Source organism: Galendromus occidentalis, unplaced genomic scaffold (assembly GCF_000255335.2).
Source record: "Galendromus occidentalis unplaced genomic scaffold, Mocc_1.1 scf7180000077442, whole genome shotgun sequence".
In the NCBI taxonomy this organism is placed as follows: Eukaryota; Metazoa; Arthropoda; class Arachnida; order Mesostigmata; family Phytoseiidae; genus Galendromus; species Galendromus occidentalis.
The window spans coordinates 733,598-747,157 of record NW_003805430.1 but is presented as its reverse complement, the minus strand read 5'-3'; the positions used below and the strand labels follow the sequence as shown (position 1 = coordinate 747,157).

At 54.0% G+C, this 13,560-nt stretch overlaps 1 protein-coding gene across 1 annotated transcript; it reads left to right on the top strand.

Annotated features, from left to right (window-relative positions):
- The first annotated feature begins 428 nt into the window (after positions 1-428).
- LOC100899699 (glycoprotein 3-alpha-L-fucosyltransferase A-like) lies at positions 429-9,136 on the top strand. The gene is given in 5 exon segments (XM_029111476.1): positions 429-605; positions 761-1,094; positions 7,312-7,374; positions 7,377-7,536; positions 7,870-9,136. Coding segments are annotated over 5 exon segments (1,581 nt in total). The 3' UTR covers positions 8,717-9,136.
- Positions 9,137-13,560: the final 4,424 nt, after the last annotated feature.

The following is a 13,560-nucleotide window of genomic DNA, read 5'->3' as shown; positions in this document are numbered from 1 at the left end:
GGGGAATCTGAGAATCAGACTTGCCGCTTGAACAGAGCGGACATTATAGAGTTCCAGACGGCATGGCAGCAGGAGCTCTAGGTGAGCTTGTATAAATCGCCAAGGCTTCGGTAGACGCCCAAGCCAATGACAAATCCTTTACCCATGGTTGGATTGGTGCTTAGGTGATCTTGCATTGATCTGGCCCACTGCGTCATCCTCAGCTGTCGACTGAGCTTGAAAGACTTCGGTTTTGAGGCAGCATTGACGAATTTGACACTCTGAAAGCATCAAGCATGTTCGATTTGTCTTGTTCATATGATTATACATACCTACGTTTCTGGGCTTGGTGGAGCGTCACAGTCCCGGACAGCACCCAATATTTCTCCCGTCGACGGATTCCATATAGTCTCCATGCGGAGTCGGAGCGCGAATCAAATTCCCCGGAAATGTTGCTGGTGGACGGCTCTGACGAAATCCCTGACGAGGAGCAGCCCGGCAGTCACAGCGGTGGAGCCGGCATGGGAATCTCAGCTGAAACCTTTGCGGAAACTCCCGGGAGACCCCCTGGAATCTTGCGGGAACTATTGCATAGCATAAGCCCTCAAGGGGATTCTTGCCTCGGAGTTAGGCCGCGCTGGGATGGGCGGCTCCTCCGGCTCACGCTTGCTCGGCGTCATGTTCACTCCCGTCTCCGTAATGGTATACGATTGAAGGTGTCCGATGGCAGGGTTCATCGACGCGGTCATGCGCAGCGTTCCTGAACGGAATTTTATTTCAGGCGAAGCCGGCAAAGATGCTGACTTTCAAAAAGTTACGTCGGGTGCTGCTGGTGACTTCGCTACTGTTCTGTGGTGCGTACCTGTACTTCGTGGTCCCGACGTTCCACGCGAACCTGGTGGAGCCTCCCGTTCCGCTCGATGTGAAGCCAGAACAACAGCAGGAAGTTTCTCCATCGAGTCCGCTCTCGAAAGCCCGCTCAGGTCTCCCGAAGTCGAACGAGGAACGGGATCACACCAAGGAACAGAACCACAAGCAGCCGAACTCGAAGGAAATCGCAGAAAGGCCTTGGTTCTTTCACAATGGGGTGAAGCGTCCCTTGCCGGGCGAAAGAGGTAAGTGGGAAACATTCCAAGCTTTTGACCTAGGAGCTTTTCTCCCTCCCGAGACTGGCCCAATCCTCGAAATGCGGACCCGAGAGCACCGAAGTTCCGTGCGTAACGCAGTGGCTCTGTGTATGATCGAATGCCGGATGTGGGCGAACAAGCTTCCGCTGTTCGGAACTTTTGCGATTTCCCGATCCATGCCCGTTATCCGCAAATCGACATTCTCCGAACAAGGGGTTGTGTATTCTGCTCCGGGCCAGCGGGCCTTTCACGGAACGTAGACCGAACGAGCAGAAACGATGGAGGCTGGGAGGTGGTGAGCTTTCTACGGGATATTGGAAATCTCGGGAAATAAGATTCATCTTGAGGTCAATTCAGAAATACGGTCTTCTCCTCTTTCGATGATTGGCTACGATAATAGTTACTGTTGGAAAATCCTCGGGAGCTAGAGAGATCTCTTAGCATTGTCAGAAAGGAAGGGGGCAGCCCTCCGCCTGTTTCCCAGATGTTATCAAGACTCGAATCTTTAAAATCAATTCCCGCTCATTCTGTGATTGGAATTCAGAAGGTCGCTGATTCTAGAAAATCGACGGAAGAGCATCTGCCGAGTCCTGCCAGCTGGAGGTTCTGGCGCGGAGGGCGCGAAATCCTCCCGGGTTCGTCTCGAGGACAGAAACATGAAAAGGGAGATGCTGTCCTCCGCAGTGGAAGAAAGGAAGCGCTTCTCTCAGGGGAAGATGGGAGTTTATCATTTGCTCGGTCCGCAAGCGCTTGTTCGCTCCATTGAGGGCGGTTCGCTGGTGGGTCGGTCGGTTAGCCGCTCGGCTGACTGACTAACGTGGCGGCGGCACGATCGAACTGCGGAAACGTTCCTCCACCAGACCTGGCAGGGCTGATTGTTCTGGCTCTCCATTACATGCGTTGTGAAGCTCCGTGGATGAATCGCTGCGTCTTCTCCAGCCACTTAGTGGTGCTCATTTGGCCAAATACGAGTCGGGACTTGATAGATTGCTTGAGGACGGCAACGCGATAGCTCCGAGCGGCCGTCCGTTCATGCGTCCGCTCGGAGCGGCTCAGGAAGCGCTGCGGTTAGCGGAGTCCCTCCGAGTGTCCGGGCTCGGGTGCCTCAAATAAAGACCCGTCTCGTTGACTATTCCACACGTTGGGCAGAAATGCGACGCAACCGTCTCCAAGCCGGGGTATTACCTGTGTCACATATAGGAGAAACGAGAAACGCGCCTGGGCTCACCGCAGGAGAGATCTTGATCTTCTATGAAAAGAGGTTTCTCATGCCGGCTCATTGTTAGCCCGACTTCGGCAGCCATGTCAACATTGAGTACCTACCTGTTCTTTGCGAGGGAAACCTCTTACGCTGCAAGGACTTGGATGGATATTCATTCCCATTCAAGGAGACCGTCGCCGTCCCGGAAGTGCTCCGTGCGACTTCCTGAGAGGGAAACTGAAGCATCCGAATGGCGGCTTGCCTGGGTCTCACTCAGTAAGCAATCAGACTGACCACCGTCCGATTCGGGCTCAATCGGATGTTCCTCGCGGCTTCGTCATTGAAGAAGTTCCCTCCGGGCAATTGGTCATATTTTTTCCTTTCGTTCCCTATCCTTACCATCAGAGCGACCCTTACATTGCTCATGTCGGACCCGACTGTACGTACTTTCATCCGTCAATCCATTTCGCTTTTGCGCCGCTCAATCACATTACTTTCGAAGGAGGACTTCTTTCCTGCCATGGTCGGCCGCGTGCGAGCCTTTATACCCGCGACTTCATCATATACTCCGAGCAACCGTTGCAATACTTGAAAGCTATTCGGAACGAGATTGAAGCCAGAGACTTGGTGGATTTCCGCGAGATCACAGCGGGTAGTTCCTTGATCTCCGACCCGCCTCTGTGTACGTTCGTAAATAAACGTATGCTACACGCTTCTTTCCTTGAGGAGACCTGGTCCCACGGAGCGAAGGAAGCTGGTCCGCGAGCTCGGGACAGTCGCTCCCTCCGAGGGAACCTCTTTGCGGGCAGTTCGCTCATCCGAGACCGCGTTCAGAATCTTTCTTGACGCGGAAGAATAACCCTTATGGCGACATGACACCGTCGCTTTCTCCCTTTCGACATGGACGGTGTGGAGCTCAAAGGAGGGCCTTGTGACGCGCGGTGCGGCTCATTGTTTGCGCTGGCGTCGGTGTCGCCGGAAGGGGGAATTCTCGGCGCGGTGCAGCTCTCCGAGTCTGAGACAAGCGCATGAAAGTGCTGAACTCAACGATGAGATGCGTTCTCCTCGAAGAGAAACGTCGGGGAGAGGAACCGGAGCGGTCGGAGAGAGCAACGTCGTGCATGAGAATTCCCCTAGGATCGAGATCTCGCAGAGGGGCGATACAGTGATCGCAATGAGCTGTTTGTTATTGCCTGCGTGTTGCTCCTCTCGCCTCGGGATGGTTCATGGCATTCCGGAGGAGTTGTCCCCGAGATTCGCTCAGCGATCGTACCGAGCTTCGAGTTGGATGCGAGTGATGCGGCGCCGTCGGGAAGGAGTCGCAAATGAAATCGGAAGTTGCTCCTGCTCCCCGAGAACGGCTGAGGGAATTAAGACGCATCGTCGTAAAGAGATGGGAGGCGAAACTCTGAGGGAAACGCCGGGATGCTCGAACGGTTCAATGTTCTGCCTCTCAGAGACTATCTGAGCGAAGATGAGGGTATTTGCCTTCCACACGGCTGCGTATGAGTTCCTCTGGCGTTCTCCGTGAGAATCGGACCTTCGATGGAGTCTGACCCTTCCGGAGCAGGAAACTTGGCGCAGGAAGGAAGCCATTTTCCGTCTCGGACCGATCCGGAAATCGCTTCGTTGATAAAATCTAGGCAGAACATATGCACACATCGCGTCAGAGTTCTGCGGAGCCTGTGCTTGATTCATCGAAAGTCAGTGAATACTCGCAAGCCGATGTCGCGAACGATGGAACTGGACTCCGGCTCGATCTCTATCAATCGGGACGCAATCGATCAATTAGGGAACTCTTGCAACATTTACTACTCGCGGACCCGGAAGCCTCCGATCGTGAAACTCTCACGATTATTCACACCTCAAGACCGATAGCCGAGGGGCCGGAGCGCTCCGAATCTGAAAGGGTCGATTTATTCAAAAGGACGATAGAAGATACGGGATACAGGCTGCGAAGTCGTTACGCTACGACCGCGAGCTTCCCCATCCAGGTTCTAATAGCAATCCAAAGTGTGATAGCTGACGGAACGCTTCGAAACGTTTGTACCGTACCCGAGTCCGAGGATTGGAAAGAACAGTCACTCGTCTGATCGGTCACATGTCTGCTCCGGAGCGGCACGGCCGACGGGGGCCGAGCCGGGGCTCGGTGTCGAGATCCGCTCGCGAGGAAAAGAAATCGGACCAGGAGGAGCTAGAGAAAGGGAACGAGTTGTATCGTGCCGGGTGCTCAATTCGGCGACTGCAGCTCTGGACGAGGAGCGGACGGTGAACAATCACTCACGGCCGTTACGGCCGCCGAATCCTCGGAGGCACCGGATGATAACAAAAGCCCGGAAGATCTCCAGATCCGAGTTTTCCTGTGATCCGGCACAACCTTGTCGGAGCGAGAGCCGAGTCGGTGGGCGGCGGCGTCGCCGTAGTCGTCGTCGCAGAATGGAAGGCAAGAACGTCTTTTGCATAATGTACGACTTCACACAGCAGCGAACTGAGTTGTTCCCCCTTTGTTCCCATCCTTCGGTACACTCCGACCGTCCCGTTTTCTTGGCGAATCCAGGACGCTGTTTCCCGTAGCAGCAGCATCTGTCATGATGCTTTCAGTGCTTTCGGACCGCTCGTAACAAACAGATGGAAATCTTCTGGGAACAAGAATCAAAGCAAGAACAAAGAGGAGGATCGCTTTCCCGAGATGAGCGAGGGTCACTAAATTGTCCCAGCTCAATGCTCGTAATGGAATCGTGACGTGGAGCACAAGGCAAACCAGGCACGTCTCGACGTACTTTCGCCACAATGTTATTTGATGGTGCTCATAATGACATCCTTCGGCGCGTATTTTCCAGGAATTCGCTAGTTCGGTGTCGCGTTTTCGTTCCCATGGGGACATCTTCCTTTTCGGATGCACTGTTGACTCAACAGTTTTGAGTAAATTGGTTGACGCTCGTCTTTCGTTCGAAGATACTTCCTAGTGATGGAGATCGTCTGTCATATGCTTCATTCGGCGTTCTGCGAGGTTTTGCGACGGTACACCCCGCGGGGCTCTAGCCGATCTGAACTGCGTTTCTCGTTGGTTTCGATGGAATTCTCTGCTGATGGTGTTCGTTGTTACGGAATTTCACCGCCATTGGATGGAATCCAAGTTTCAACCTGGAATAGCGGCTCCGAGGATGAAGTGGTGGACTTCCGAGAAGCGGTCCCGACGTTGCTCAAGACAGAGACTCCGTAGTGCTTCCCTTGGACCCATCGGAGCGTGGGTTCTCAGTGAGCAGACCGCCGGAGGAGTTGGGCAGCTGTCTCCGTCATGGAGGAAGAAGAAGCTCTCCGCTCGCTAGTCGGCTCGACGACTGATCATGGTCGCAATGAAAAATCGCCCCATGCGAATGCAAAAGACATCCGCAAGCTCAGAGACTGTACTTCCTGTGTCGCTCGGTCGGAGCCTCGACACTGAGCGACCTGCGAGTTGGAGCGAGTTGAGCTCTTTTACTTTTATTGGTCGGCCGCTTTTAGGCTTTTATAGTTCTACTCGCAAATATCCTTCGAGCACTCTTTCGTTGCCAATCTCACGTGAGAGAGCCTCCACACTCGGCGTACCTGCACCACTGGCTTTGGGAAATATCATAGGAGAATCACGGGAGGACTCGGGAAAGTTTCCCGAGCGGGCAAATGGTATCGTTCGTCAGCTCCACTGCCAGCACAGCTGCTCCAAAAGCTCGAGTCCGCCGTCCGGGAGTGCGTGCTTACGAGAATCATGCGGTGGAGCGTGAGCTGAGACTCTTCTCGCTCCAACATATCGGAGATAATATAAAATGATAATAGCGTCGACGCACATCCATTTCTCGTCCTTCTCGAGATACTGCCAGGATTATTGAGGTCGCTGGGAGCGTCTTCAGATATTTGCATTTATCGAGTCTCGGCCGGAGTACGAAACCTCATGTTCCCAGGTGTCTGTGGAGGGAACGAAACCCGCCCGGTTACTCGCGGAAAAGAACTTCTCTAAGAATCGAAAAGAGTTGCCGAAAATGTGCAAATCAGGGACTCGATCTGATCGCGCGATAACGATCGATGTCGTTGTCCTAATAGGAATGCGTAATCGCTCGCCTGGTCTACCTTCGGAGGCCGCGACAGCGTGCGCTGAGGTTGTGATTGGAGCTCGTCGAAAGGGTGCACTTGATTCGATCGATCGGAGAGCAACACCGTGCGGCGGAAACCACGATCGGTCTGTGTCGAAGGGGAGAAGTCATCGAGTAGGATGGAGCAGACAATGAAACAACGATTCGCCGGGATGCTCTGAGATTCTTCCCCGAAAAGTTTCTCGCGTGAGAGCACGTTGCGACCATGACTTCGAGCATGGACACTGTTGTTTCGCCTCTTGGTATGAGGGGAGCGCAACGGCCGAGAAGTAGAGTTCGTCGTCGACAGTCAGAAGAACCTGACTTGCATGGCAACACGCTCGGCCGGTCACGCTCGCGTGAGCGAGAGAAGTTCCGCCGGGTAGATGGTATCTATCTCCCCTCTAGGACAGAGTCCAACGGAGGGATTTCTCATCGCATTTCTCAAAGGAACATTTTCTCGTTCGTGCGCGCGACGACCATCGTCGTGGGCCGGTCGAGCTCCCATTTAGGTTCTCGGTCGGATGTGTCTAATGTGCCGTGACTCTGTCAAGTCTGATATCAGGTCCGACGTCGCAGTCTTCCCCGAGCTCGGCGCAGGTCGGGCAATCCGTAACCATTCGGCAGGGATCATCTGTTCAAAACGAATTCTCATTCTTCCGGTCGTCCCTCGGCGCGGACGATAAGTTCCCCGCCGGTCGCAGGGACGGTGCACTTTCTCTCCACGACTGTGCGTGTCACGTCCAGGGTCGAGACGCTCAGCTCGGACGGATATCCGAGGACTGACCTAGCAGAGTTCCGCTGTGATGGAAACGACACCACTCGACTCTTCCATGCCGTTCGTCCGCCGGAAGTTTTGAATACGGAACAAGAGGGACTAAACGAGTCTTTATTCCAGGAAACTTGTGGCCTCATGAAGATCCGGACAGCGATCGAATCGTCGAGCAGTTGATGTTCATGCCTCTGAACACGACGGGACCGTTGAAAAAATCTACCTGAAACAAGCCGCTTGGGGCTCGATTCCTCTGGGACAGGACGTTTTTCTCCGGGACAACTGTCCCGTGAACAGATGCTCGATCACAAATGACCACGAGCAGGCGGACGCCCTCATTTTCAAAGACAGGTCGGTACGATCCGTCCGCATCGTATTATCGCGCTCTTGTCCGAGGACGTTCTCGGACACGAGCGCGGAACGTCCGCGGCAGCGTAATTAAGAGGATTTCTCCTCAGCCCCACGTCCTCCCTCTCCGAGAGCGGTATTAAGAGCTGATGGAATCGCCCCTTTTTGGGGTCCGTGGGGCCGAAAATTCCGAACCGCTTCCGCGGAGGCATTTGGCCTCTCTTGTCCCGGAATTCCGACGCTAATGACGTTTCACTCCGCGGGCGTTGGCTCTCCGCTGCTCAGATTATGACTGATTGTTTTTACGGTGCTGAATTTTTCTTCCCCGTTCGACAGGTACCTGGCCCCACCTGGTAAGCGACGACCCGACCAAGTGTATATCCTCTATTTGCTGGAGTGCCCCATGCACACGCCGGGATTCCGGGACCTAGGCCCAGTGTTCAACTGGACGGCAACATACCGACACGACAGCGACATCGTGGCCCCCTACGAGAAATGGGTCCCGTTCCCGGACGTCACGGAGGACCCCCCACTAGAGGAGGAGGACGGCGCCGCCGGCGCGACGGCGACGAATTTTGAGAGGAGGACGAAGAATGTCGCGTGGTTCGTATCCAACTGCAACGCGCGCAACGGACGTCTGCAGTTTGCGCGTAAATTGGGGGCCTACATCGACGTCGATGTTTTCGGCGCGTGTAGTCAGAAGAAATGTCCCCGCTACAATCGAAATTGTTTCGAAATGCTCGACAGCACCTACAAGTTCTACCTGGCGTTCGAGAACTCGAACTGCAAAGACTATATCACCGAGAAGTTTTTCGTCAACGGCCTCAACCACAGCATCGTGCCGATCGTGATGGGCGCCCGTAAGAGCGAATACGCGCGCTCGTCCCCGACAAATTCATTCATCCACGTCGACGATTTCCGATCCACCAAGGAACTCGCTGAGTTTCTCAAAAAAGTCTCCGCCAACCGATCGCTTTGGGAAAGCTATCTACGGAGTCGTCGGAGAGGCGAAATGATTAACACGTATTTCTTCTGTAGACTATGTGCAATGCTGCATGACGACATCCCGCGGAAGGTTTATCCCGACATCCACGCTTGGTGGGCAGGTCCAGAAGTCTGCACGCCTCGAACGTGGAAGCCCGAAGAAGAGCAGAGTCGGGAACCGGCCTACAAGTTTCTATGAGAAGGCCTCGAGCGACGAACTACTATTTGTACAGACCTAGTTGGTAGTCTACACATTGCGGAGATGTCTGTTGCATACTTGTGCATTCAATGTTTATACACTTTGTAAATGAAGAAAGAAGACAGGAACGAAGGAGGACAAGAGAGAAGAAGGAGGGGAGAATCGAAGAGAAAGACTGGTCACCCATTATTGGGGACCATCTTCCTATTTTGTGATAGCTCTCTTCAGGGCTTAGATATCGGTGGAGGAGACTGGGCTGGCAGGCGGGAACCTACTCACTGTAAACAACTCGATGAAGATCTCGTATCGACTTCGAATGATGCCACGATGACTCGAAGAAAGCCCGAATCGATCGCCTGGATACATAATGTCTCTCTTTGATTTTTGTTTCTGTAAAACAAATGGAGCTCCACTGGCGCATCGGTCGTTCACGCCGCAGACCTCGCCGGAGATCCCTCTACAGCTGTGTCTCTCCTGCTGGAAGAAGAAGAATAAGGTGACGCACGACGGACGAGGAGACGCAACGACCCCCCACGGAATTTCGAGTAAAATTCTCCCGGCAGCGGTGTAAGGGCGTAATCCTGAACGAACTCTCGCGACCTCGAAGCTTCCCGAAATGATAGATGGCGACCGGGCGAGCGAGCGGGGAAGGATAAATTCCTGCGTTGCCGCCCAGTCGCTGTACCGATAGGGGAGAGCGGACTGAGACGTGCCGGAAGTTGAAGCCCTCGCTGTCAACTCTTCATGCGACGGATAAATGCTCGATTCTAAAGGTTTCTGAGTGAGAAAATTCCTTTCCGTCATGGAGAGACGCAACCGAGTTCCTTCAGGCTCGCCCTTCCGCCGCGATGAGTTCCTCTCGTTGTTTCACTTGGGCGCGGCCTTCGTCGTACGAGAGACTCCGGTGCGCTCGTTCCTCGACTGAAACTTCATTATACATCCGTTAATCAGCCGTCAAGCTCTGACAGTTTCATTCGTTCGTGGAGCGCGGGATTCCGCGGTCGTTTTTTGCCTCTCTCGCCCAATACCTCGTCGTTGACTGCGCGCGTGCTGTTGGGCAATCTGTCCGGCGCTCGTTTGTGCGGTGCGGTATAATTCGGATCGGGAAGGACGGCCAAAGGGGCAGGCAAATACTTCATGGTGCGTTGACGAGCGAGCGTCCAAGGAGACGCAGATATTTTCCTATTGAGACATCTCCTCAGTAGCGCTCATGCCAAATCTAGTCGATTTTGTTCCCGTCGTTCCGATATCGAGTCATCGAAGATCTCAACCGGTTCGGGACGGATTTCTATTTCAAGGCCAGGCAGGCATGATCCTACCAAGTCCACAGGCCGCTGGCCGTACGAATCTCAATCGATGCACATTCGTTCCCGATTGCCCTTTGTACCGTGACGCTGATGGAACGGTTCAAGGAACTTTATTGAATGAGAAGAAGTTTGAGAAGTCCATCGGAGGGCGGACTTCCCCATAGAATTTCCAATGGAGTAATTTATACATGATGCTGTCCGGATCGTGCGCTGGGATCTGGCCGGCTATTCGCGATTGATCGGAGGATTTGTTGAAGTGAAACATGGCCTTCGAGGAGTGGATGAGTTTGTAAGCATGAAAATCACTTTTTACGCGACTCGGAAATACCGAGAACTGGGGATGGCCCAGATTCTGTGCTCAGTGAATTTTCGAACAAAAGTATATACTGACCCCTACCAGAATGTTGGGGAGGGCGAATCACCAATAAACTCTTGTTGCGAAAACGAATTGATCTCGTACATGTAAATATGAATTCTATCCACCTAATGGAACTTTCGAAGGCGGACATCTCTTTCCTCCCCACGATCCCGACACCCCCTCTTGCTGTGATTTTCATGTTTCCAGGAGTTGATCGCCGTCGCGGATCTTTCCGAGGATCACAAGGACTATTCACCGCTGCTCTCCGCAACGAGGCGCAGACAGCCCGCTGCAGCATCATCGATCCTGCTTCGAAATACGTCAAGAACTGTTGGCAAGTCACGTTCGGTCGAAATACCGCCACGTCCGGGTGGGACTTGAAACTTCTTAGTTTCGTCGAGACTCGGATCCCGGAGCTTCGGAGTCGCAACAGTCGGCGATCGTCGATCGCTAGGATGTCTCTGGGATCCGGGATCGCGAATTCGATCGGTTTTGAAGTACGCAGTGTCGCACCTGGCGAGCCTCGCGTGTGGATCGGGGTTTGTATGCTGAACGAACGCCAAACCCATGTTCGCGTTCGGGATAAGGAAAGGCGCAGAATAGTGACTCGGGCTCCGAGGAGGAACTCGGGATAAGAGAGATAGGAGCGACCATCGGCTCGCCGAGTGAGGGGGAGTTTTTTTTCCGGCGTAAACATATGCCTTCCCGAGTAAGGGTTTGTACGGGCGAGCTTTCTCCGAGGTCTTTTATGGTCATCGAGCATTGGCGATAAGCAGCTGCACACTCCGAACGTACGATGTTCCGCGCTCGTGTACGTGCGGCTTTGTGCATGTGGGCAGCAGTATAAAAAATAAATAACATCGAAACGACACTGCCATCACCCGCGCTGCAGCAAGAGAAGAATAACATGTCGATCAATCGATATCAGCAGCCACTTGGCAATTCGCCAGATTGAGGCGTGGCGACACTAAGGAACATGTCTGCGTACCGAGTTGGCCTCATCCGGAGATGTGAGGGCCGAGGTCGCTGCGGAGAGTGGATCGCGCTTCTGCAGTAAGGGCACGTCCGAGGAAATAATAGGGATTCCAAGATTCAGTCGTCCCTCGGAGGTTCGAGCACCAGCAGCTGACTTTCATCCGAGTGATAATACCATTCGATAGCGAGAGGTTGTATGTTTACCAAGGAATTTTTGCAATACCCAGCTTCGGATGCCGGGTCATGCTTGACATCAACGTCCTGGTCACAGGTGAATCGAACGAGTATCAACTCGGACAGCTGTTTGCCGGCCTGGCTCGCTGGACATCCATGACAATCGACGACGGCGCAGGCGTGCAGAAGACCCAGAGATCCCTTGCGAAAGCTCCCGGAATTGGCCTCTTCCACAGCGAGCGCAGGGAGAAGAATATTACGAGCTTCTGGAAGAGGAGGAGGATCGGAGCACTCCATACCGGGACAAGCAATCAATCAAGATATGCACGAACGCTCGCACCGGGTTCCCAAGCTCATATTTTGCTGCTCGGCGCGACGGCTTCTCGAAGAGAGAATCCACTGCTGAAACGTGTTCCGTCATTGGTAGCCTCTCATTTCCCTGACCAGCTAATTATGAGAGAAGCGACGTGGGAGCGATCGACGAGGTAGACTCGTCACGATCCCGCAAGGTAACCGTACGCGACCGGACAAATCCTGTTGCTTGAGATTACGGTGTGTCTTTCGGTATCCATCCGGTGGTCACGGAGCTGGAATCAAGCGAAGGTCCTCGCTTGTATCCGTGTCGCAGCAGATGAAGGACGTCACCACGAATGGCTATCCGACGCGCTGGGCTCCCGAGGTCTGCTGGCCGAACGCCTGGCTCCTTTGATCAAGAAATGGTGTCCGTTGGGCGACCGACTGATCGTTCCGTATAAACGTGGGTTATGGAGGCTTGTCAGACCGAAAACGGCTGCTCGAGCGAGGCATAAGAATTCCTCCCTATTGGCAAATTAACGGCTGCGAGGACTGAACGAGTGCCTTGTCATTCCTTACCTAGCCAAACATGTAGGACCAATACTCCAGACGAGAACAGCAATCCTGATCGCTTGATGGGACGTGCATGTAAGGAAGTCACTGCGACCTATGTATGAATGCACGTCGAGTCGCTATCGGGAATCATAGGGCATCAGCCTCGCGGAGCAAACATCCATCGTACTCTTACGATGGCCGCACTCGATTTACGTGTTCAGCTCTGTTCCGTTCGCGCGATGGCCTGTCGCGAGTTCGGGCAGCCGTGGCAGCCGATTCGGTCGCGGCTGACCGGTAGCACCGAGCCAAGAGCGACCGATCGCCGCCTGCCGCTCAGCCAGTCGCTTGAGGCACTGTGAGCGAACAGAGCTCCCGAACGAACCGGATGTAAGAGGCGTCAAACGGAAATTGCTCGCCCATGTGCGCGACGGCGGTCGCCTCACTCCTCGAGGTAGGAGCCCACTAGTGGAACGGGCGCCCTTCGCATCCACGCCGCGCCGCTATCTACATCGTCGACGTCTCGCCGCGACGGCCTGCCGCAGCCTCGACCGGAGCCTATCCGATAAGAGATAGGGTATCGAGAGCATGATCCGAGCCGTTTCCCGAGGTCTCCCAGCTGGGTTTTCCCTCACTGAGCTTAGCCCCACGATTTGAGGAATGCCTGATCGATTGATCATCACTACGATATTTGTCGAGATTCCCTCTCCTCGAATGGAATCCCGCTGGGAAACTGATATGAATTCTGAAGATTCTTCGACTCCACCTTTTGTCTTCGGTGAGAGCGAAAATTTTCATCGTTCGCCGTCTCCGGAAGCTCCGCAGAGAGGACGTGGAGCCCCACGGAGCCCTCAGATGCGGCATAAGACGCGTAATTACGACGGAAGAGATGTATGAGCAGTCCCACGTCGCTGCCAGGGAACTCCTATACGTGGAAGAAATACGGGGGATCCTACTCGAACGCCTTTACGAGGGCTCTAAACATGTCTGACCGCCGACTGTCGCCAAGGATACTTTCAATCGGGCTGAGATTCTTGGTCCAGTGAGCAGAACAACCTCGACCTAGCTCGGCCCCTTGGGTTGAGTCGTCGGTGATGCTATCATTCCCGTCTGGGTAGATTCTATCATCTGCATTGATTTGAGGGAGCGGATCAGTCCCGAGAACTTCTCTGATTGCAGAAGAC